The sequence below is a fragment of the Theropithecus gelada genome, chromosome 9 (assembly GCF_003255815.1).
Source record: "Theropithecus gelada isolate Dixy chromosome 9, Tgel_1.0, whole genome shotgun sequence".
Classification (NCBI taxonomy): Eukaryota; Metazoa; Chordata; class Mammalia; order Primates; family Cercopithecidae; genus Theropithecus; species Theropithecus gelada.
The window spans coordinates 129,601,715-129,626,533 of record NC_037677.1 but is presented as its reverse complement, the minus strand read 5'-3'; the positions used below and the strand labels follow the sequence as shown (position 1 = coordinate 129,626,533).

The 24,819-nt window shown below is 60.5% G+C and overlaps 1 protein-coding gene and 1 pseudogene across 1 annotated transcript in view; one reads left to right on the top strand and one right to left on the bottom strand.

Moving 5' to 3' along the window:
• The window catches only part of ADGRA1 (adhesion G protein-coupled receptor A1), a 41,237-nt gene extending 18,776 nt beyond the window's left edge, over positions 1 to 22,461 (bottom strand). The window contains exons 1-5 of the mRNA XM_025397303.1: positions 22,227 to 22,461; positions 21,437 to 21,640; positions 13,106 to 13,233; positions 11,345 to 11,468; positions 7,637 to 7,782 (exon numbers count right to left, since the gene is read on the bottom strand). Of these exons, the coding sequence (XP_025253088.1) occupies positions 7,637 to 7,782; positions 11,345 to 11,468; positions 13,106 to 13,233; positions 21,437 to 21,439 (401 nt within the window). The 5' untranslated portion in view covers positions 21,440 to 21,640; positions 22,227 to 22,461. The remainder of the gene's footprint in view (positions 1 to 7,636; positions 7,783 to 11,344; positions 11,469 to 13,105; positions 13,234 to 21,436; positions 21,641 to 22,226) is intronic.
• A 1,319-nt stretch (positions 22,462 to 23,780) lies between these two features.
• Positions 23,781 to 24,521, top strand: LOC112631086 (annotated as a pseudogene).
• Positions 24,522 to 24,819: the final 298 nt, after the last annotated feature.

Below are 24,819 nucleotides of genomic sequence, written 5' to 3'. Positions count from 1 at the left end.
TCTGGATTGTGAGATCTGGGTGTAGAGGAAGCAGGCTAATCATTCAGACACGGGCATCAGGCTGCTGGCTCCTGTTTTGTGTAGAAAGGATCAGCTCAGGGTACATCATATTTGCTCTTATTCTTTTTCTTCCAGTATTTCTCTATATTTCTTACCGAATCTCTCTCTCAGCCTTTCTTTCTTCTCACCTATATAGTTAGAAACGGCGGATCCAAGAAGCTTCTCTCTGAACATTCAACCCTGTGCAGCCCGGTGTTGCTCTGCAGAAGGGCCAGCTCTGGGGCCGTGGCAGGGGCCTGGATCAGTGGCTTTCAACACATTCCCCCCGTCCCTGCCTGATAAGGCTGCTCTACAGGGATGCAGGGCGCAGGATGTAGCACTACAGCAGTCTGGGCTGTTTGCACGAACCTTGGGACTGATGGCGGCACCTGCCTTCCCGCCGGAGTGTGAGGATCTGTAGCTGTGGCCAGTGGAGCTGGCAGAGCACACAGGAGTGACCCGTCCCAGCAAGAACCCAGAGCTTGAGCCTGAGCGGCCTCCTGGGCAGAAGTGCGGGGCGCACTTTGCTGCGTTTTGCTGCTGGAGGAAGGAGCAGGCTCTGTGTGGGTCCTCCCCACCTGCCGTCTCCCAGGAGAACTTTGGAGTCTCGGTCTCTGCCGGATGCCTTTTCCCTCGCTGACCCTGTGGTGGATCCTTCTGTGGAGACAAACCACACCCAGAAACGCCGCCACTGCTGAGTCCTGGGTCCTTCCAGCCCCTCCCTGAGTGTGCAGAGGCTGTAGGGCCTGACACCGCTTGACGGGCAGTGTGCTGCTCACCCACGTGTCAGAACAAATATGAAACTGATTGCTTTCCATCGACACATCCAGCCCAGCTGAGCATGGAGGCAATTTCACACGTATCTGCTACATCCCTGCCGTTTGTCTCTGGTTTCAACATTTAACCAGGAGGGGCTGGATGCCAAGCCTGGAGAACACGAAGCAGGAGGGACCTTCCCGTCATTGTCATCTAGGGGAGGAGAGGTCAGGGGACAGTTGCTCTGCAATAGTGGGTGGGCACCAGGCAGAGGGTCAGGGGTCTCACCTAAGAGGAAGCTGAGGTGCAGGGAGGAGACTGGAGTGGAGATGGGAGGTGCCCGTCCCACTGGAGGGACTGACCCTCAGTGCCCAAAGGGCAGGCGAGGCCAGGAAGGGGCAGATAGGAAGGCTCTGAGCCAGAGCTGAGCAGCAATGGGGGGTCTGGGGGGTGGTCGTGGGGGCAGGCAGTCAGGCTTCCAGCTGGGGAGAAAAAGTATCCAGGTGGTGTGGAGGTGGCAGAGCAGGAGGCTGAGAAAAGGGCATTGAGGCCCGCTGGGGTCAGGGCAGTCCACAGAGCAGGAAAAATGAGGTCCAGGGAGTGGGGCTGGGAGAGGAGGAGGGACAGGAGAGGTGGGGAAGACTCCTGGGCCTGGAGGTGTGGCCTCATCTGGGAAAGCAGGTAGAGAGTTTGGCACAATGTCCAGCACCCAGACACGAATGTTGGGACAGCAGTGCCGGCTGCTGAGCTGCAAAGACATTGGGGGCATGGAGCTGGTTCCATGGAGGACGAGAGGTGAGGAGGTGGAGCTGGTTCCATGGAGGCTATGAGGGGAGGGGGTGGGGCTGGGGCCATGGAGGACATGAGGGGAAGGGTGGAGCTGGGACCAAACGGAGCTGGTTCCCTTGTGGGACTGAGGGAGGAGTGGAGCTGGGGCCACATGCACACAGTGTTGAGCTGTCTTGGGATATCTGAGGGAGGCAACAGGAGGCTGTGGCAAATGTGTGTGGTGGTCAGGACTGGTGTGCAGACTGCAAATGGTGTTTTTGGGACAGAGTATTGCAACAGAGTCTAGTGTCTAGAATCTTGAGAGTATTGGCAGGTGACAGTGGCCACCATGTTGGTCGAAGGTGAGGGTGCTTGAATCCGAGGAGGCACCACTGCGAGGGCTTGGGTGGCTGAGCCAGTGCCTCTGTGGGCCTGGGGGGTCCTGTGTCCAACACCTCTGTCTCCTCCCAGCCAAGCTGCTTCCTTCTCCCCTTCTGGCATCCCTCCCTACTTCCTTCTCCACGGAGTCACCCGAGCCCCATTTAGCAGTGCCAAGAGTCCATGGACTCCTTGGTTGAGGCTGCATCTGTCCTTCCCCTAAACTCCCTCCTGCAAGGCTGAGGGTGGCACTTCTGTTGGCTGAAGGCTCATGCCAGGTTCTGTGTGGTTTCTCACCCACAGGAGGCCCCAAGGCAGAGCTCTGGGGCCAGGAAACAGACTCACACTCAACCTACAACCACACTTGCACTGAAGACACCAGCAGGGCAGCAGGCCTTGCACACTCCCAGGTGTGCTCAGAAAGGTCTGTGTGACGTCTGGTCCAGGCCTAACCTTGAGGCACTCCCTGGCCCCTCATGCCCACACCCGCTCCACTCCTCACACATGGAGAAAGGGAAGAAGGCTGGCCTGGCCAGGGCAGGCCACACAGCAGGATGTGCAGGGTCACCCACTCCCTCCCACCCCTCTGCTGTACCCAAATCACAAGGAAGAAATGAAACAATGTTTTCATCATTGTAATGAAGATCTCCTTACAGAGACAAGCTCCCCAAAGCCATGCTGCTTTGATTGAGTGGGGATTCCCTTCATTCAGCTTGACACTAACAGTTGCAGCACAATTTCAGGGTGTTTTTTTCCCTGACTATCTAGACATCTGTGAGAATTAAACAGCATACTTTTAAACAACCAGTGGGCCAGAGAAGAAATCACAAGGAAAAGTAGAAGTGACACTGTGGAGATAAGTGAAACAAAATACCCCACAAGATAACTCAGGGATGCAGGAAAAGCAGCACACAGAGGAAAATTCATAGCCATGAACATCCACATAAGAAAAAGAAGCTCAAGTCAACCATCTGATTTTACACCATAAGAAACCTGAAAAGAGAAGAGCAAGCTAAATCCAACGCTAATGGAAGAAAGGAAGTAATAAAGATCAGAGTGGAGATAAATAACATAGACAACAGAAAAATGAAGACCATCAATGAAACTCAAACTGACTCTTTAAACAGATCAAGAAAATTGGCAAACCTTTAGCTAGACTGACAAGTAAAAAAAAGAGAGAATCACATTGTATTGGAAGTTGTAGCCAGCACAATTAGGCAAGAAAAAAATATAAAGCCCTCCAGACTGTAAGGGAAGAAGTAGAACTATCCCTGTGTACAGATGACGTGATAATTATATACACAGGAAATACTAAAGAATTAACAAAACACTAACTAGAGCCAATAAAGGAACTCAGCAAAGCTGTAGGACACATGGTTGGCACACAGAAATCAGTTGTGTTTTGTTCACAAGCAAATGAACAATCCAAAAAGAAAATTAAGAAAAGAATCCCATTTATAATAACATCAAGAGAATAAAATCCTTGGGAGAAAATTCAGCCAAGGAGGTGCAAGATGTGTGCACTGGAAATTTCCTCCGCAAAGCTTTGCTGGAAGAAATTACAGAGTTAAACAAAAGGAAACACGTCCTGTGCTCACGGTTGGAAGACGTAGTGCTTCTTAACACGGCCTTCAGATGTAGCTGTGACTCCAGCGACGCTCAGAGCTGGCGTGGCCCCGATAAACACTGCCCAGGAGCCCGTGATGGCCACTCTGAGCCGCGGGGGTGAGACTGTGTGCAGAGACATGACCTGCCACGTTATCTGAGTGTCTTTGGCCTTGACGGCCTTCCCCCAGGAAGCGTGCTGCGCATTCTGTGGGACGTCCATCCAGTTGCCCAGGCCTCACCTCAACAGGATCTGGGATGGGTGTCTGCCACGGTGCCCCCAATGTGGGGAAGCCAGCATCTGGTGGCTGGTGCCCTTCCTGGGGGCTCTCCAGTCCCCTGTGCCCTGAGGCCAGGCTGTGCCCACCCTGTGCACCCTCCTTGGCCCAGAGCCGCTGTGCTGGGGACGCCCACAGGGATCCGTGTGGGTGGATGGAGATGACCAGATCCTGGCATGGCAGGAGCTGAGGAGAGCAGAGGGACCCATCCTGGTGGGGCTGCTGGGCAGGGGCCCAGGCAGGGCCGCAGCTCGGGCCTGGAAAAGGGTCTCCAAAGGTTCCTAGGAGCTGGGGCCTGCGTGTGACTCATTCAGTCGGCAGGGGCCTCACCGGCTGCGATGCTGCTGGAATTTGGAGAAAACGCTGTGTGAATGGAGGGGAGCGATGGGCCTGGGACCAAAGCAGGGAAGCTGCAGCCAGCAAGGGCTCCAGCGCCCCCCAAATCCAAGGCACCCTCCTTGGGCTCCAGTCCTGCCACCCTCGCCCTGGTGTGGGCTTCAGACCACACACCCATCAGGCCACTGCCCCTCCGCAGGCCCAGGGCGGTTCTGAGGGCCTGACTGTGCAGTGCCTCCTAACTGGGGTGGCAGAGGGTGCCCCCAAATCTCTCCACACAGGCCCACATGCGTGGGGGGCTCATCCTGGGACCAAGGGGAGATGAGATCAGGTGAATCACCATCTAGAAAGTGGCAGAATCCTGCGCAGAGCCCAGGCTTGTGTTGTCATAGTAACAAGGGCCACACCCCTGCGTGAGGGGAGAGGTGGACGGTGGCTGTGACCTTGGCCATGGGGCCCCTGCTGTGCCACACAAGCTTCTGGCTTCTCGCTGCTGGGCCTCCCTGGACTGGCCCCTCCACTTCTTGACCTCACCCTGACCAGAGGGCAGGTTCCTGCCCACGGAGTCCAACCCCTGCAGAGTTGGGGGTCTTGGGGGGTGTCCGCCCCCTCTGCCGACCAGGCTGTCTTGTGGAGAGGGGAGGTCCCACGCAGAGGTGGGGCATCCCCATGCTCACACAGAGAGGGCCTCAGGCGTGTGAAATGCTCACGGACACCAGTGCGGCAACATTTGACGTGGCTGTATCTTCCCTGGACTTTGAAGGTTTGGTTTAAACGAAGTCAAGCAGAGGCGGCCGCTGCACGTGGCAAACCCTGGCTGTGGGCCTTCAGGATGGCGAGGGCTTTCTCAAAACGTCGGCAGCTCCAGGAGCGTCCTCTGAGTTCACACAGCCGCTTCCCGGGGACGGCCGTTTTCTTGTTACTTCTCGTTAACACTTGCAGAGCTGGGCCGGTGGTGGGCGGGCGCACACGGCTCCTTCATGCGCAGCAGCTGAGACTCAGCCCCTGTCCGTGTGAGTGGGAGCTGGCGGTGCCGCCCCGTCCCGGCGGGGGGTCAGGCAGGGAGTGGTGTGGGTCTTCTTTTCAGAGGGCAGGATGGGAACAGCCAGAGAGGGTGTGGGCAACATGCTGCCTAGAGAGGTGTCCACACCCTTCCCTCCCAGACTGCAAGATTCTTGGAACTCAGGAACCAAATTTCTGTTGGCGGTGATAATGTGTAGGCCAGGGAATGGGGCTGGGGAGGCAGGGCCGCTGGGAAGGGCCTCTCTGATGAGGAGGTTTCCTGGTGGAGGAGGGGGAGGTGAGAAGAGGCTCTGGGCCAGGGCCTGGAGGGCTGATCGTGAGCCCCTCTGGGATGCGGGGAGAAAGGCTCCGCTCCAGCCCGCTGGTCTCCCTGAGGAGGTGATGCCCAGTCTCCCAGCACAGTCTCCCAGCAGCCCCAGGCCCGGCCACGGAGAGGGCAGGCCCTCAGCGAAGTCCAAGCTAACACCGCCCACCACTCCCGAGTCTGCACCTGCCTCAAGGGTGCACAGGCCGAGCCCTAACCAGGCACCTGGGGAGCGGCTGGGGAGACAGAGTGACCAGGCAGGCCAGTAACCAAGGAACACAGCTGGAACACGGCACCATGTGGACTCCCCCTGCCACAATGTCAAGACCTTTCTGTACAGAGGAAGGGGGCCCAGAGGGCAGGGGGTGGAGGATGGAGGTCTCCAGGCAGCCCCAGGAGGAACAGCAGTCGCCTCAGCGCCGTGGCCGCAAGCAGGGCCTTGCTGTCACTGGGCCCGCCGGTCAGTGCCGAACCCCGGGCCTGCTGGCCCCCCAGCACCTGGGCAGACGCACGGCTCTGTGGCGCGCACTGGCAGACGGCGGACAGAAGAGTGCCGGGGTGCTCCACGGCTGCCAGCCTGGTCTTCAAAACCAGGCAGCTCTTCCATCAATTACAGATGAGGAAATGCATTTTGAGAGTGATTTATAAACCCAGGGGACTTGGGGCCTCCCTGGCAGGAGAGGCAAGATAATGAAACCCTACCTCCCCAGCCCCCACCAGCGGCAGAAGCACCACCCAAGCCCTGGTTGCTAAGTGGCAACGTGTCTGCGTGGATCTGAAAATCAAACAGCGTCAGAAAATGCTCCAGGTGGAAGGTGAGCCCTGTTTACCGAGACAACACAGGACGTGGCTGTATCTGCCTTGAAATGAATTCTTCAGACGGTTTTGGACGGGACAGTGCCAGACAGCCCTTCCGAGGAAGCAGGTGTCCCTGCACCAGCAGGAACCACATCTCACACGCAACTGGACAAATGTCCTCCAAGACTCCCGGGGACCGCCGGCCTCAGAGCAGCCTCTGGCACGGGTGCCTCACACAGGGCGCTGCTCCGGGCAAACCGAGGGTGCCCAAGGCAGGCTTTCAGGGAGCCTCAGGGAACCCCAGAGGATGGGCCGGGCAGGCACCCAAGGCCTCAAGGCCACACTCTGAGCCTGGCTGTTGCCGACTGAGCGTTTGGAATTCAGTCTCAGTTCAGAAAAGGAAACACCAAAGGCGCTGGAACTCCCTGGCGAGCCCCGCGGCCCGGTCACGGCTGCGGCCAGACCCCTGTCTAAACCAGCTGTCCGGGCTCCCTGACCCGGCTTTTTCCTGCTGGTGCAGAGGAGCTTCTGCCACCGCCCAGACGTGGACGCCTGGGTTTCCCTGGCTCTGGACTGAGGGAGGGAGGGAGAGAGGGAGAGAGGGAGGTCTGCGCCCATGCCATCATGGGCTGTTTCCACCCCCAGGCAGGCCCATGGTTCCCACCAAGGCCACGGTGAATTCCCAGCCTGGGGATGGATGGGGACCAAGAGCTGGTGTAGGCCGCGGGTGGGGGCGAGTGTCCCATCCCAGCACCCGGGCCTCACACAACAGAGATGGGGAGGTGCTGGGAACTGGGGGACCACACCTGCCTCCTGGTCCGAAAGGCCCAGGCCAGGGCCACCTTGAAATGAGTGCCTGAGCATGTGAGGTTTCCCCCACCAACAGTCAGCTGCCTGATGTTACAGAGACCATGAAGCCGAAGCCAAAACCACCCAGAGCCCATTTCCCCGGCGTGGCTGCCCTGCGGGGCACAGAGGGTCTCGTGCCAGCAATTCTGCAGCACCGGAGGCTCGTCCAGCCCCAGCACATGCCAGCCCCAGACCAGCTGGGCTCCAGCCGCAGATGTGGAGGGCAGGGCACCGCCTGCCTCAGACCCCACCCGGGACCCTCCACCCTCTGGGCCCCCTCCGCCTCACCCCCAGGGACCGTCGCCCCTCCCCTCCAGCACACTGCCCCACCCCCAGCTCCTTCGCCTGCTCTCCACCCTCCCTGGGAACACTGACCCTCCCCCACGGACCGGATTGTCCTCAGGCCTTGGTGGCCTGGCGAGGAGGTTTGCCAAGACCCAGAAGGCGCATGCAGTGTCCAGGGCCCAGGTGGCAGGGCCTCGCGCCCATGTGCACTCAGTACCTGAGCAGGGGCTGCCTGGGGTACGGCGGCTGGTCTGCGTCCAGGCACAGAGGGGCCTTCTTGGTCACCTGCTTGTAGATGTTCCTGGCGGTCACTCCTATCCACAGCATGGTGGACAGCGTGGAATAGTGCAGCACGATGCCCACCTGTGGGGGAGCAGCGGTCAGCCAGGCCCTCGGTGGGCACCCACCCCCCAAAGCCCAGCAGCCCCGGCCCGGGCTTGCGGCTTCAAGAATGAGAGCAGCAGGCAGCCAGGAGCGTCTGTATCCCAGGGCAGACGGCGGCCACCCCACAGCCGCCCGGGAGTCACAGGGAGATGCCGAGCTGCAGAGACCCTTGAACGGCTCGACTTTGCTCCCCTTCCACACAGAGACGGGAGCAGGGAGTCTGTGGGGACCAATGGTTCTGTGCACTCACACGCCCCTGCATGCACAACCCACTGAGGTCCCTGTGGCCCAGGCACGGGACCCTGTGAGCTGCAGACCAACGTCCCCTGAGCTCAGACCTGGACAGGTGTCCACCAAGGGAGAGGAGGTGAAGTCCTCCAGGGGGTCATGCCAGGATGCTCTTACTGTGAATAGGATGAGCCCCCCATGGGGACGCATTCGTGTGACCCTGCAGGTCGCCGTTCCTCATTGCTATGGAGACTTCCTGCGTTAGTTGATTACCAGGGCCACACTGCTACCTTTGGAGTAATAACCTGACATTTTGAAATGACAGGTAAAATACTGCTATAATTGGAAAGGACATAAATGTTTAAGGAATATAGAGATTCGCCGCATAAAGCTAACGTCGCACCATTATGATGATTTATCAAATCCAGAGCTCCATTTTCACTTCTGAGGAGGCTCTGCAATAATTGATGAGAATGCTGTGGGGTGGGCTGGAAAGACCGGACGGCCGCGTTTGTAGTTTCAGATGAGCTCCCTGCGTGCCGCTGGCGGCAGGAGACACAGCAGGCCCCGGGGGCGCCACCCTTTCTCCTGGCCTGGCGAGTCCCATCCCCATGCCCAGGCCTCGTGCAGCCTGGTGGAGACAGGGAGGCCTGGAAACCGGGGCACCATGTGGAGGAGCGGGGCAGAGGCCCCGCAGCTGGGCCTCGGGTTCTTTCTTTCAAGGAAGCAGCCGCGGGGCTGTCATTGTCACTGCCTGGGGCGCTGAGGAGGATGGCAGAGCCGGCCCTGCCCCTTGTCTGTCTGGGCTGAGCCTCACCCAGGCCGTGTGCATTTGGGGATCATGAGAAGGTATAAGCGGCAGAGCTCGGAGTCCCAGACACTGACTTCAGGCTGGACAGGTGGGGAGGCTGCAGGGAAGCCAATCGGGGTCCCACAGTGCTCCACGGCCGGCCCACCCCGCCAGATCCAGGGCCAGCGCCTGTCTCTGTTGACGATGTCACTCAGCCTGCGAACGGGCTTGTGGCCATCTCTCTGTTGCCATAGCAACCGTCCGTCCTCTCCAGCCATCCAGAGCCTGGGACCAGGCTTCACTCAGTGCTGGGCTGTGGCCCTGGTGGGCGGGGCAGGTGGGCAGGAAGATGGGTGTGACAAGCGTGAGGCAGGCGGGGGGGCAGGCGGACCGGGCACCACTGGCGCACGTGTGGGCAGGTCGGGCTCCAAGTCTAGTTTTTACTAGACCCTCAGGTCTTCTTCCTCCAGCCGGTGGTGGCTGAATTTTCCTCCTTACCCAGAGGCTGCGAATGTGGAACCGGCCTGGCCTCAGTGTTAGATCAGTGAGAAAGCTTCTGTTCACGTGGCAGAGCACAGGGGAAGACAGTGCATCGGGGGCTCGGAGAATGTTGCCTTGTGAGCTTCCCGAGTGGTTCTGGGACTGCAGCCACTGCGGCCCCTGCCTCCGCTTCCCCAGCCTGGCATCACGCGTCCGGCAGGCATCTCCCACCCCCGGCTGCTCCCACAGTTCGTCTTCCACACTTGCTTCCTGTCCTGGAATGCGGCTCCACAGTGAGCCATGTGGGCTTGTCTCTGGCAGTGCCCTAGTGCCCAGAGCATGGCCTGGCACCTCATAGGCCCTCAGCACGTTTGCTGAGTGAGCGAGTGAGTGGACCGTGCTCCCTGGGAGATCAGGATGGCATCTGGAGACAGGCCACAGTCTTTTCCGCTGATTTCCTCCTGAGGACTGCAGCCTTAACAAGATATCATCCAAGACTGCAACCCTCCAGAACCTTCCAGACCTGCCCGCCGCAGCCCCAACACCCCAGCATCCGCCCCAAGCTGTCGCCACAGGCCTGGGCCCCGGGAGCTCCATCCAGGCAGGCGGTGGCAGGTGCTCCCGAAGTCGCGGGCACGGTTTGCCGAGGGCCCTTGGCTGGTGGTGGTGGGGGGCCACCTGCGGATCCAGCAGGCTCTGTCCCAGTGTGTGGCGTGCTTGGTGGTGAAGTGCAGACGTGACGGTGATGGCCTCTCGCAGGCACTTACAGGCGGGACATCAGTGGCGTTTCCCAGGCACTTGCTGTGGTTGTTTCCAGCGTATCAGAGGAACGATTAAGGAGGCAGGAGGTGCATCTGACCTCAGCCACCTTCAGGTGCGTGCCAATGACTCCTCTGCCCGGGGCCATGCTGGGCTCGGCCTCGGGGCAGGCTGGCATGATGTGCGGTCACACAGACAGGGCATCTCCTCTGCATGCCGGACGCCAGGGCCCTGTGTTTGTGAGAGCGCCTGCCCAGCCCGTCCCAGCCTGGCACATGGAAGTGTGGTGCTGGGAAGGAAGGAAGCCCGTGGCCGCTGCAGGTAGGTACGGGAGCCTAGGGGGAGTCGGGGGGGTTCTGTGCACTCTGCCCGGATTCTCCCCAGACACCCCTGTGGAGCAGCCCCTGTGGGAGTCTTGACCACTGCTGTCTGCAGGTGCACGTCAGTGCCAGGTACTACGGGAGGGTCCTAGAAACCACAGGGCAGATCCCTGGCAAGTTGCCCTGCTGTCCATGGCAAACCCCTGGCTGTGTCTGGGCCCTGGAGGTGACTGTACGGGGCTGTGGGGCTGCTGAAGTGGGGTGGCCACCGGGACTGGGCTGGGTGTGCAGGAAGGAGCCGCCCCAGAGCTGTGGCTGCAGAGGCTCCGGGCAGGTCCTCTCCTTGGCCATGAGCCACAGCCCAAAGGGGATGAGGACGGGGCTTAGTGTTGATGTGAGGGTCTCTACAATGAGCTCTGCCAGGAACTGAGTGTGAGCTACACGTCCCCCCTTTTAAACCAAGGTCAGGCTGGGCCCCTAGAAGTGAGGAGCCCTCCTGTGTGCTTCAAGTCTCCAGCTCTCCCTGCGACGGGGGAGGAGGGTTTCCCGAGTGACATTTCTGTTTGGCTTCCAGGGGTCTGTGTAGAGGATGCACTTGCCCTCCTGGGGACTCAGGCAGTGGCACCTGCAGGTTCCTCCCTTGACTGGAGCGTGTGTCCCTCCTCGAGCTGCCCCACCACTTTCTCCGGGAGGGGCAGGCTGTGTCCCTGCTCCCAGGGAGTGCGCCCTTTGGGGACGGTAAATGTTAGCGCAGGCCTGGAGGGGGCCGCGTGGTGGACTCAACCCTGGGGTCAAACGTGGGGCACACGGGCCTTGCACGGCGTGAAGCCAAGACGCCGACACACCGGGGCCCAACCCCTTCCCAGGAAATAGCTGAGCCAATTCTGGAATATTATTCAGTAAACAAGACAATGCTCCACACTTCCCCTCTGGTAGGAGCCAGCGAAGGCGCCCCAGCACTCACCGCCTGGCACAGGATGGGGTACTTGGTGCGGTTGATGCCGCCGGCAAACACCGTGAAAGTCAGGGCCGCGTGGAAGCAGAAGTTCAGGAGCGTGTGCCGGCCCCGGCGACTGATGCGGATGGCGCTGTGGGGCAGGAAGGAGGTTTCATGTTAGCAGCGGCTCTGCACAGGGAGGTTTGGAAGGGCCCCCTGGGGCGTAGGCTCTGTCCCCTGCACGGGGAGGCGTGGAAGGGGCCCCCTGGGGCGCAGGCTCTGTCCCCTGCACGGGGAGGCGTGGAAGGGGCCCCCTGGGGTGCAGGCTCTGTCCCTGGGAATTCCGGGCTCTCTGTGGGGTCAGGGGCAGCTGTCTGAGGACCCGGTCAGGGGAGAGCAGACAGGCTGCCTGAGTCTGCCCTGAGTGGTGGCCACTGGAAAGTTCTGCCTTACGTCACCCTGGCACACTGAGGCTGAAAGGGGTTTGCAGAAGCTTGAGCAACCTGATCTCTTGGCGGATGAAGACACTGAGGCCCTGAGACTCCAGGACTCGGCCACACACTGTCTCAGAGACAGAGGCCGCGGGTGTCCCTCGGAGCAGGCGTCAGGCACATCAGGACGAGACTGTGATTAGACTGGCTCAGCATGACCCCGGCCATAGCCTGGGGCTGAGCCCGCCGTGCCCGCCTGTGGCTGTGACCCTCTCCATGACCACCACCATGTCTGGGGCCTGACTCATCCAGGCTGTGGCCAGCACAGGTATGGCTGCACGGCGGCCACTGTGACTCTAGCTATGGCCTCGCCTCAGCCTGTCCCTGTAATCACAGCCACTCTGGTCTAAATGTATTTTATCCCACCCGACAGTTGGTAGGACGGCACTAACCACCAAGCTGATGGTATTCGGAAGCGGGGGCCTCTGGGCAGAGCCGTTGTGATGGGATCAAGGACCTCAAGAAAGAGGCCCCGAGAGGGCTTCACCCCCCACAGGCAGGGACACAGGCAGTGGGCGCTGTCCGTGAGCCTGGAGCTGGGACAGAGGGGGCGGGCACCAGGCAGGGACACAGGCAGTGGGCGCCGTCCGTGAGCCTGGAGCCGGCCCTCTCCAGACTCTCCAGACACAGCGTCACGGGTGCCTTGATCTGAGACCTTGGCCTCCAGAACTGAGAAGTCAAGTTTCTACCGTCGATGAACCATCAAGGCCCCCGTGTTCTGCCACAGCAGAGATGACAGTTTCGGACCTGCCCAAGCCTCTTCCTGTGATCACAGCCTTGTGTGCGCCCAAGTCTCCGATGAGACTGTGGCCCTGGGCGCATCCAAGCTCTGTCCGTGACCAAGGCGACCTTAGCCTCAGACATACCTGAACCCCCGCCCATGGCTGGCTGTGGACATGCCCACCCTGACTGCGGCTGGACCCCCTCATATTCTCGGTGCCTCTCCCAGGCTCTGCCGGCCATAGTGACCACCCAGGGGGACCTGAGCTTCTCAGGGCTGCACCCACTTCTGGAAGAACTTATTTCACCCAGTTAAGGACACAGGGGATGCCGTCAAGAAGACCCTGACGGAGGCCTGAGTGGACGGGCGTGACTCCCCCGAGCTCCAGCCACCCTTCGGCTGTGTGGTGGGCACCAGGCTGCCGAGCAAGTCTGAGCTGGCTGGAGACCTGAGTTGTACCTTCAGGGACTTCTTGCTACATGAGGGGGCAGCGACATTGCCCTTCAGGGACTTGCCTTTGAAGGTAAGAACAGGTTTCTCGGGCACAGTGGGCGCCCTTGCCCATGCCAGGCTCACCTCTGGTGCACGATGTAGGTGATGACGGAGGCCAGGAGGCAGAGCAGCATGACCGCCGTGCACGCGTACACCACGGGGTGCAGGAACTCCCCTGGGTAGCGGGGCAGGGAGAGCACTGTCTTCAGATCCTGAGGAGAAAGCAAAGCAGACGTGCGTGACTGACCTGGAGGGGTCTGTGGGTGGTGCTGTCCCCTGGGCATCCCCTTGGGGCTCGCCTTCCCTGCAGCCACTCCAGGCATTTTCGTGTGGGGTCTCAGGGAAAGGGGCTGCCTGGGGCAGGACAGTCAGGCTGCGTCTGTGGATTCTCAGGGAGTGCACGGGAGGGGCCTCATGTGGCCACCAAGCGATGTCTGTCCTCGCTTTCCAGCGGCTCTGCTGGCCAAAGGCATCCTTGTGTGGCTCTGAGGCCAGGTCCTGAGACGGTGTTTCGGCTGACTGATGCCTGCCTCCAGCCTCCTCTCTTCTCATGGCCTGGGGGTGGCTGGGTGGGGTCTGGATGGGCCTTAAGAGAGGCAGGGAAACCCATGGGATGGCCCCCAGCCGCACCGGGAGCCCCACACTCATTGAAACCCTGCTTGTCAACATCTCCCGGGAGGATCCTATAGGAGCTTCTGTGAGATGCAGAAAGAGTGGAGGCCGTTGGGCACCAACTCCACCTGCTTCACTGCCCAAGAAGAGGGTTCAGGGTCAGAGTTCAAAGGGGAATGTGTGTTCTCTGTGGCAGAGTAGACTGGGGGAAAATCACCTCGGCTGGAAAGGCTTGGAGCTGATGGGGTTTCATCTTTCCTTCATCAGGTGAGCGAGGTGAGCTCACCAGGGAATCACAGAGGCGTGTACAGGCCGGGAAGGGGGCCTCGGGGCACCAGAGTCCAGAAACACACGTGTACAGGCCCGGGACGGGGGCCTCGGGGCACTAGAGTCCAGAAACACGCGTGTACAGGCCCGGGACGGGGGCCTTGGGGCACCAGCCTGCACTCAGCTCTGTCTCAGGCTTCCAGCCTCCAGACTGTGGGAAACACGTCTGCCTCAGGGCCCCAGTGTGTGGTGTTTCCTTGTGAACGTCAGGCAGGTAAGTGTGCCCTGCGGAGTGGGTGCCATGTTCCTGTAACAACCCTGTGGGTGGATGCCAGCAGGGGTGAGGGCTGCAGCCACCTGGCCCCTCCCCAGCCCCCTGGTGATCGCTGCACCTGTGCCAGGCTCTGGCAGCTCTGACCATGTCGTGGGTGCTGCCCTGGGCATCGGGGCAGGAGGAGGCAGCCGGCTGGGCCTCTGGGATGGCCCCAGCTGAGTGAGGCAGGAAGTGGAGAGGGACCCTCCTGTGCCTGAAGGGCCATGGGTGGAGGCAGTGTCACCTGTGTCAGGACGCAGGCAGCCAGTGGCCCGAGAGCTCCTGCTTCCCTCCTGAGGCCACACTTCTTGTCCGTCCAGCCAAGACGAGGCCCTGGCTGGCTATAGAGTGTCCACCATAGACAGAGGGCGCTCTGGGGAGCCACGGGACTGGCTGACAAAGTCCGAAATAGGGCCCCTGTCCCAGGGTTCGAGCAGCACTGGCCAGGTGGGCACTGGAGGGGCCCTGCATCCTGGGAGGAGGAGCCTGGACCTGTGCGAGGGCGAAGGCACCTGGGAGAGGAGTGGGTGTCGGTGTGAGGCCGCGGAGCTGGAGTGATGGCAGACACTTTGCTTTCTGGGGAGTGTTTAGAATCTGCCCATTTCTTCCTGGACACCGGGACCCCACAGAGAGAGAGCACCCTGTGGTTCAGGCTCGGCTCTGAGGCCCACCCTGGACAGAGGCCCCTGAGGGTTTTCAGGAGGGTCAGGGCCCAGGAGACCCCCACCCTCACTCAGCCGCTCTGTAAAGAGGTGAACTGGGCGGGCCTCTGTCCGGATTCTCCTGAGTGCCCCAGAGCCTGAAGCGTCAGTTGCCTCCTGCGACAGCTGTGGGGTGAGTGTCCGGTCCGCGCTCCAGCTGGGGCTGCTGCTTCCCCAGAGAGCCCAGGGACAGCCCGGCCAGCTGTGGACGCTCTCCCACACCCCTCCTTGGTGTTCTGGCTGCTGGAGCACTCGCCATTGGGAGGCGATGCATGGGGGCCCTCACGTGGCTCGGGCAGTGCCGGGCCGGTTGTCCCACGTTTGCTAGTTTAGTAGGCGCCAGCTTCCTGCCACTTGCAAACAGCTCCAAAGTCACAGAAAAGCACGTTTTCCCGGCCACATCCTGACATCAGGTTGTCCAGTGAGTTCTCTGCTGCTGAGAGGTGGGGAATACCCCATGTGGGTAGAAGAAGTGAAGGTTTAACAGGGCACGAGTGACGCCCGAGATTCTTGTCCCCGGGATTCTTTCACGAGAGTCAATGGCTTTTCCTCCATGACGTTGACCCAGGGTCTAAAATAAACGTGAACACTCTACACAGTTCCCACGAGCTGCTGTTGCAAACCCAGATCCATGAGAGAAGCCCAGAGAGTGGGGTCCACTCAGTGTCCAGCCCTCTCCGAGTCTAACCAGGACTTCGTGAGTTGCCTGGAACCAGGACTTCGTTCTCATCTGTGTGCTGAATATCCTGGGGTGGTCTGCCCGGGCCCTCACACGTCCCCCCATGGCCTTCCTGGGGCTGCTGTGGCCGCCTCGCACCTTCCTGCAGGGTTCAGACTCCTGCTCAGCTGCAGGGGTGGGGGCGGGGGGTGGAGCCATGGTAGACGGAGGCGCAGATGGGAAAAGTGTGTGCCCTGATGTGTGGTGCCTGCGAGCCGCGTCCTGTCCCGCTGCCTCCGTCCCCAGGGCCAGAAGGAGACTTTAGCCTCCCATCTGCGGCTTTTCGTCACAGACACAAACCCGTTTGTGTTAAGCCCAGTCAGAGCTGCTTTTCATGCAGGAGGCAAACACGGCAGAGCGTGAGTCCAAGGTGCGGCTGCGCTGGGAGGACGCCGCCCAAGCTCCAGTGACAGCCGGGGCCGTGCCGCCTGGCGTGGGGCTTCTCGTCTGAAGGCCAAGCTGTGAAGCTTCACATGGACTGAGGTGGCAAGGGCAGCTGTGGACTCCCGGAGCTGCCACGTGAGCTGGAGGCCTGGGCCACGGTCCTCACCTGTGCAATGATCCGTGGGTCAACAAAATGTTTTATAAGAAACAGACATGTGATTTGCTTTGGTTTCTTTTTTTTCTTTTCTTTTCTCCAAATTATAGTTATCAACAGTGCCTTTCTATATTTTCAGAGATGACATTTAAAATTCCAAGTGGGTCACGCGCAGTGGAGACGTGTGTTGTCTTTTAAAGTTTGCACATGCACGGGTTCCTCTTTGCAAGTGTTCCCAGGGCCTGATGGTCTGATCTGTAGCTGAACAGAGCCTGGCTGACAGGGGTGGGCTGATCAGTCCCCGTGAGGCCACAGAAGCAGAGCTCCTGGACCCTCGGCACGGAAAGCAGCCGGGCTCCTGGGGGGTGAAGAACGCGGCTCAGAGGACCCAAGGGGGCTGGGGAGGGGCGGATGAAGGTGACCTCGACCTTCTTGGCCCAGATGTAATGGCTGGAATGCCAGCTTGGTTCTGTGCCTGCAGCATGGCCCAGGTTGCTCTGGAAGCCGCCCAGAGATGTCTCTGCTTCCCCTGGGGAAGGCTGGCTTCCATCTCCCATCCACCGGCCTCGGAGCCAACAGTCCCGCCAGCGTGTGAGCCCGGCGTGCGGGGGACTCGTGTTCTGGCTTATTTGTGTCTCCTCTTTCTTGAGTCATAACTTCCTCCTCTGTTTCCTCATTTTCACTGGAGGTCTCCTCCTTGGTGTGTTCTGCAAATCAAGTGGGTCAGGGTGTTAAAGACAAAAATAAAGGAGGAAAGATGAGAAGAAAGCAGTCAGTCAAGTTACGTGTGAATTTTCTGATAAAAACAACCTTTCTGCAGCAGCGAGAGGTGGGAAAGTGACCTCTTCAAACCTGGGGAACGCCAGTGGCCTGAAGGAATCTTCCTTCCCGCGGGTGAGGCGTCCGGGCCGGGTCCGCAGCTCCGACTGACTGAGGAACCTTCCTCCCGCCGGTGAGGCTTCCGGGGCCGGGTCCACAGCTCCGACTGACTGAGGAACCTTCTTCCCGGAGGGTGAGGCTTCCGGGGCCGGGTCCGCAGCTCCGACTGGCTGAGGAACCTCCTTTCCGCGGGTGAGGCTTCCGGGGCCGGGTCCGCAGCTCCGACTGGCTGAGGAAGGAACACATATCCTCCTAGGTGCTTCGAGTCCTCCTCCTTCTCCGTCTTCCAGGTTCAAGCTCTTCCTTCCTTCTTTCCTTCCTCCCTCCCTCCCTCCCTCCTTCCCTCTTTCTCCTTCTTCATTCAGGTGCTTCTTCCTGGTTCTTCCTGGTTCTTCCTGGTTCTCTTTCTTCTTTTTTCGGGTTCTCTCTGTTTTACTTCCTGGTTCTGTGCCAACAAAGATTGATTTCCTGAGAGCCTGATGTATTCCCTCATCTGCCTTTAAAATAATAACTGCCTCTACGGATCTGTCGACTTTTCACGGATGTGTTCCAGGGGAAAGGCAGAAGGTAGAGGAGAACACAGATGACCTGTAGTCGGCATTACGTTTGTAAGGTGTGTTATGATTTTCTTCTTGGAGGGGTAGATGGGCTAGTGAAGTTTTGAAGAGATTTGGAAAAAAATGTGTTAAAATATCATAGACGCCTTCTTTCTAGACTGGTAGTTACTTGTTTAAAGTTCTTAATTTTCGGGAAGATGTGAGGTGGGATGAGAAGCTTTCCATCCATGAGATGAAGGAAGTAGACTGTAGCCATTTTTAGTAATTTAGATATTAGACTAAAAAGCAGCCAGCTAAAAAGAACTCGGTACGGCTCTGAAATGTTCGTAAATGTGACCGACCATCGTTGCGCTCTGTGACAGGCCCCTCCCATCTCCTGAACGGCCATTCCTGGCAGAGGCTGTGGGGTGAAACTGCAGCAGAGATAAACCCACCACAGGCGGGCTCACGTACTTCCTAATAGCTCAGCGCTCCGACACTCCCACAACCCGCCTGTGGGCCAGCACCTGATCCTGGTTCCCTTCAGGGTGGACTTTGCACGGGCCTGGCCTCGGGGAGCAGCTGCAGGCTCCTCCTCAGTCTCGGCTGCTGAGACTCGCCTTCCTGGGGGCACCGCCAGGAGCCTGGCCTTGACCTTGAGCCTGTCACCCTCCAGTGGGAGGTCTTCACCCTTCAGCTACCTGCCTCGTCTCCTTGGCGGTTTCGAAGGCACCTGTCCTTTCAGAAGGTGGGAAATGAAGTGCTAGACTCAAGGGGCTCCCCACACACCAGGTCTCTCGGGTCCCCCAGCCCAAGCTGGAGCAGGTCAGCCTTGGCCTCTCACTCAATTCAGGCACTGGGAACCCGCAGGATGCAGCAAACAGTGCCTCTGATGACCAAGAGTCAGCCCTGAATTGAGAGCCGGAAGGGGCTCTGTCCAGTCTCCTTTGAGAGCCTCCACCCTAATCACAGAAAGCCGGCGGCTCTCAGGTGACCACACAGGACACAGATGCCGACCAGCACTGGTGCCACCAGCACGGGGCTGAGCACTGAGAGAGGGTGAGCTCATGCCACCAGCTGCACCTAAATATTGCAATTGTGGAATGAAAGTAGCCACAAAGGGCCAGATGACATCTTCATACCATACCCTATCCCACAGTAACCACACACCAGCCTGCACCACCCCATCCCACAAAAACCACACTATACCAGTCACACCAGCCAACCCCACAACCACCCTACACCAGCCCATACCACCCCATCCCACAGCAACCACACTACACCAGCCACACCACCCAACCCTACAACCACACTGCACCAGCCCATATCACCCCATCCCACAGCAACCACCCTACACCAGCCCACACCACCCCATCCCACAAAAACCACACTATACCAGCCACACCACCCAACCCTACAACCACACTACACCAGCCCACACCACCACAAACCACAGCAACCACACTACACCAGCCCACACCAGCACAAACCACAGCAACCACACTACACCAGCCCACACCATCCCATCCCCCAGCAACCACCCTACACTAGCCCACACCACCACAAACCACAGCAACCACACTACACCAGCCACACTGCCCCTCCCACAGCAACCACACTGCACCAACCCACACCACCCCATCCCACAAAAACCACCCTACACCAGCCCGTATCACCCAACCCTACAACCACACTACACCAGCCACACCACACACCACACCACATCAGTCATGCCAATCTTATTATTCTGTTTATTTTCTGGCCACAAACAGTGTTACCAGGAGAGCGAGAGTCTGTGCTGAGTGTAAAGCCACCAGACTCACATCCTCTGAGGGAAATGGTCCCAGGGAAGGCAAAAGCTCTGCAGCTGTATCTAATTCCGAAGACTGACGGTTGGCTTTCCGCGAGAACAACTGTTCTCCGGGTTAAGTGTCAGGACTGCAGGTTACAGGGTGCAAAGGGACACCTATTCCATTTCGCAGCCTGCTGGAACTTAAGTCCTGACGGCACCCCTTGCGGAGACAGAGGCAAGTTCATGTTTGCTTTTGCTTGTTAGCAGTGGTGACGGAGACACAGCTGGCAGAAGGAGGTGCCCCAGCTTTAACCACTGGACATGTGGCCTGCAGGTCCTCCAGAGGGGAGCAAACTGTCCATCCTGTAGAGCACATGGGCCGACAAACCAGCCTTTTGGGAGGACGGCCTGGCCCAGCCAACCTGCTGGACAGCAGCTCACAATCCAGGGCTGGCTCATGCCTTTGTGCACGATCAGGAGCGGTGCCACCAAAGACTCTGACCCGTGACCTGTGCCCTATGCCCTTACACTTGGGAGCTCAGCAGTCAACTTGCCCCTGGCAGGGGTCAGGAGTCCCCCAGAGCACAGCAATGGGACAGGCAGAGTCAGGGCCACCCTGCCCTGGCCACGGCCTCCAGGCTTCCTTCCCAAGACCCCACGGCCATGGGGTGAGCCTGCCCCGGTATCTACACTGTGAACTTGGAGACACATGCAGAAAAGTGCTGTACCAGATTGATGTAGCACAGGAGGGCAACACCACACACTTTCTGTCCCTTTCAGAGATTCTCTCAGGTGCAAATGTTACTTGTTGTGAATAAAAACCCAGTGAGCGGCTGAAATGCCACACTCTCCCCCACCTTCAGAAGCCCTTCTCCATTCACTGTCCTCTGTCAATGACAGCTTTCCATTTTGCAAATAAGGGCCTGAATTTGAGGCTGAAAAGCCACAGATCCTGCCAACTGGGAGGCCTGGGGCTGGGCTGGGTGTGGCACCTGTGGGACAACAGCAATGGTTCCTGAGGCTGGTGGGAGCCCGGGGGTGGGCAGGAGCCCTGGGACCGGCCTGCTGCCCCCTGAGGTGCTGCCGATGCTGGACACGCAACCTTGTCAGGTGTCTGAAAGGTAAGTGCGGAGGCCTCAGCCAGCCTCAGGGTGAAGCAGCCGCTGGAAGATGATACTGAATGTTGGCAAAGGCATCGCTCTTGCTTGGACATTTTGAATGGAACAAGAAGAAAATGAACAAGTGACTCAGACGGATGGCTCCTTACACAGCGAACACTGGGTCTGCTCCGAGGCACGCCAGCCGGCGTCTGTGGCAGCCGCACATTCTGGGGCCATCGGCATTCTCTGCACGTGCCCTGGGTCCCCACCGCCTGTCAGCTGCCCCTTACCAGCACACACAATGCATTGTGCACTCAGCTGTCAGCCCTTCCGGAGCCCAGACCTTCAGCAACCGCAGCAAAAGCTTGCTGGAGCCTCAGGGAGGGACTCAGGATGGGTCCCGCTTGCCGCTCCAGCCAGCTGCCAGCCACGAGCCCCTTCCCGGTGAAACACCCTTCCCGTGCCTGTCGTGTGTGCGGCCGCCTTCTCTCTGCCACAGCCTCCACTGAAGCCCACCTACGTCTGTCCCCACTGCCTTTCATCAACTTTCTGATGGGAAGGGGCTGGCATGGTGGCGTGGGGGAGGCCTGGTGACCAGGCTGGAGGGGCCTGGGGTGGCAGGGACCTCAGCCCAGGCACAGACCGGGTTTTCACAGCACACGGATGCCGGCTCTGTGGGAGGGACGTCACCTCCATTGATTAAATGATTCGACATTGCTGTATGCCTGCAACTCATTAGTATGACCAGCACCCAGCCACCGGGAGCAGAGGCGCCAAGACATGGGCCTGTCCCCGGCCCCCACCCCATAGAGCCTCCCACCCCGGCACTGAGCCCGGACGGAAGCCCGGTCACCAGCTCACCACTCCACAACTTTTCCAGCCTGGGAGTCCCTGAACGGGTGGCGGCCCCCCCAGCGGCCCAGCCCCAGCTGCAGGACCCCCGCGACCCCCGTACTCACCATGAGCGCTGCAAAGTTACCGAAGAGTGAGCGCCGCGGGAGGAGGCGTCCGGGGGAGGCGATCAGGTCGCGCCCTGCTCCCCGCCAGCCTCCATGGCCTCCGGAAGGTCAAAGTCCCAGACGGCGGCCAGGAGGTCGCGCTCCCGGGCCCCGGGCCTCAGGGTGACCGTGGCGGGGCGGGCGCAGTCCCGGAGCTGCTCCCATCTGCGAAGACAGCGGCGGTCAGCGGGGCAGGAGGAGGGTCCCCGCGAAGGGCAGCTCGTAGCCCCGACCCCGCCGGCGAGCAGCCGCGGCGCCTGTCGCTCCCTCCCCTCCGCGGGCGGCGTGGGGGCTGCGCCTGGGGCTGGTGGAGGCGGTGCCGGTGGGGACCGGGGGGAGGCGGGGGGCTCGGACCGAACGTGCCAGCGGCAGATGCGTCTCCTTCTCCATGTTTAAAAATCAATCTGCGCCCCACTCCCGGCTCCGGAGCCAAACTCAACGATCTCGGGCTGCACAAAGCCAGAGGCGCGCGAGGCGTTTGCACCCGGAACGGGCACCGAGTGACCCGCCCGCCCCAGCCCGGCCGCGGCGCCTGCTCTGCCTGGATGTGGCTCGAGCTGCGGCCGGGCGCGCGGGGCGGGGGCCCTGGATTATCCGCTGCTCCTCCCGCCCCAGCGGAGCCGAAAGTTACTCGGAGCCTCTTTCCCCGCGGCCGGCGTCACCCCGGGGCGGGAGCGTTTCTGCCGAGCCACGGCCCCGCGCGTCCCTCCCGCCGCCCAGACCCGCGCCCAGACCCTCTCGTCCTTCCCACCTGCTGTGGCCTAAGCGGCTGCCGGGGCGGCCGGGCCGCGCTCCTGGAGACGGACGCGCTGCGTTCCCCCCGCCGGGGACCCGCTCTCCATTCGCGAGGGCAGCGGCCGAGCTGGGAGCGAGTTATCAACAGATTGCGGGGCTGCGGCGCCGGCCGGTGAGTCACAGCCCCGCGCACGGGCGGCCCCGGCCCGGCCAGCAGCGCTGCCGCCTCTGCGAGTAGCTCCCTCGGCGACAGGGGGGACCCAGGGCCGGAGGCAGGCGCGTAACCATGGGGACCGGGGCGGGCGCTGGCGGCGGGCGGGCTCCTGCCGCAGGGTGGGGATGGCTCTTCCAGCCGGGCGGCCGCCGTCACACTGCAGAGCGCATTTAAAGAGACACCCGGCTCCGCGCTCGCGCCCCAGCACCAGACCCTCGCCTGAAAACGCCGGGGGGCGGACTGCACGACCCTGTGTTATTCCCAAAGGAGATCTCCATCCGTGGAGAAGCTGCAAGAACAGAAATATACACAAGAAAATGGATTTGGACGGAATTTTCCATCCTTTATTAACATTCTCGAGTCCAGATATGCCAGAACCGAGGTGCACCTGTCGTGAACCCGTCTGAGTGTGAGTCAGCAGGGCAGACGCAGCTGGTGTAGACAGACAGGGCCCGTGGCTGTGCTGAAAGCGTCCCTGTCCCTCCACCCCAACCCTCCTGCATCCTAGGCCACAGAGCCGGGCACCCAGAGCCAAGGTGAGTGTGGAGGCTGGGGTGCCAGGGGCCGAACAGCCCAGCCTCCCACCCGCAGCAAGGTGTGGGTTCTGTGCACAGTCCACAGGCCCCTATCCTGCCCCCAGGGGCCTCCTACCCCACAAGGTGGGTCCAAGTCCACTCCAGTTTTCGTCACAAGATCAGTTTTCTGGGGTACATGCTGGCCTGGTGGCAGCCTCAGCAAGAGTCTCAGGAACTGCCCTCGGTGTCCCACTCCTCCTCCACCTGTTCCGTCCTTGGCCCTGGGTGACCCCACACCCCCTCCACCTGTTCCCTCCTTGGCCCTGGGTGACCTCACACCCCCTCCACTCATTCCCTCCTTGGCCCTGGGTGACCCCACACCCCTTCCACTCATTCCCTCCTTGGCCCTGGGTGACCCCACTCCCCCTCCACCTGTTCCGTCCTTGGCCTCCACCCTTGCATGGCTGCTTCTGCCCCAGGTTCTCTGACACTGGCACCTGTTCAGGGGATCCCCAGGCCCTGCTGCCATGGATTTTGAGGGGCCTGAAGGATGTACTAGTGGGGGGTTGTCATGAAGACTCACAGAGGTAGAATTAGATGCAGGGGTGACAGCATTCCGCTTCCCTTAGGGCCCCACTGCCCCATCTAGCTGGTGTCCCCAGAGCCCCTCTGTGGGGACAGTATGATGGGCCTTGAACTCTAGCTGAGGGACACAGGGTCCAGGCAGGCAATGGTCCAGTTCCCAGCTGGAGACACTCCAGGCACCCCAGACCCTGGCCGCCCTGACTCCCTGGACACTGTTCCCCTTGGAGCCTCAGAGCCCCCTGGTATCCCCTGGGTGATGGTCCTGGACAAGAGGGCTGGGAAGGGGCCGGCTGCAAGGGGAGGATTCTGCCCCCAGTGCCCCCAGGCGAGGGGTCTCCATGGGCTCTGTCCTGACATCTTACTCCTGCACCCAGCAGCTCCCACCACAGAGACTGCTCCAGGTGAGGGGTACCAAGTTGAGCACAGGTCAACCTGTCTTCCCGGGGGGCTCCTGGCACATCACGGTTGGGGCCCAGAGGAGGCCCCAGCTGGTGTGGGGGCCCTGGCTTGTTTCTTTCCCTGCACACGGACTCGAGCCCTGCCCTGAGTCCCATGGGGGCTTTGCGGGGGAACTTCTCGAAGGTGCTGTGGGGGCAGAGGGAGGTGGTGGAGCCAGCCAGGCTCTGGGAGGCCCTAGAGAAGCTCCCACTACCCCTCTCAGTCCCAGCTGGTTTTGGGCCCTGGGCTGGGCCCCCACAGGCTCCAAAGGGAAAGATTGTTCAAGGGAAAGCCCTGAAGGCCGCTGGTATCTGGGTAGGACACACAGAAGGTTACTAGGTGCTGTGGGGGCCCTGGGGTCCGGCACTTGAGGCAGACAGGCCCACTGGCTTGTGAATGTCCCCCTGCCCTTGCATGTGGTGGTTGGGACCCAGGAGGGCTGCCCCCCATTCCACACCCAGTGCTAACCCGGGTGAAGGAGAGGGATCCCAGGGGAGCTGGCACTGCCACATGTCCCAGAGCTGCCCTAGGGGAGAGTCTGTGGGGCCCAGTCTTGTGAGGGGTGGGGGTGCCGGGCGTCTCCTGCCCACTCACAGCTGCCCCCCTGGGCCCCTCCCCTGCTGCTCTGCCAGCCCCTTCCTGGAGCTGCCCTTGGAAGGCACCTGCTTCAGGCCTCATCTCTGGGGTTGGTGCTGGGGACCAGGCGCTGTCTCCTGAACAGTCCCACATGGTGGCCCTGATGGCACGCCTGTGGATGGGGAAACTGAGGCACAGAGAGTCTCGTGCCACCCTGGAGGATCATGCAGGTCTCTGGGTGGCATTCAGAAAGTGAGCTGGTGGCCATCTGCCCTGCAGCC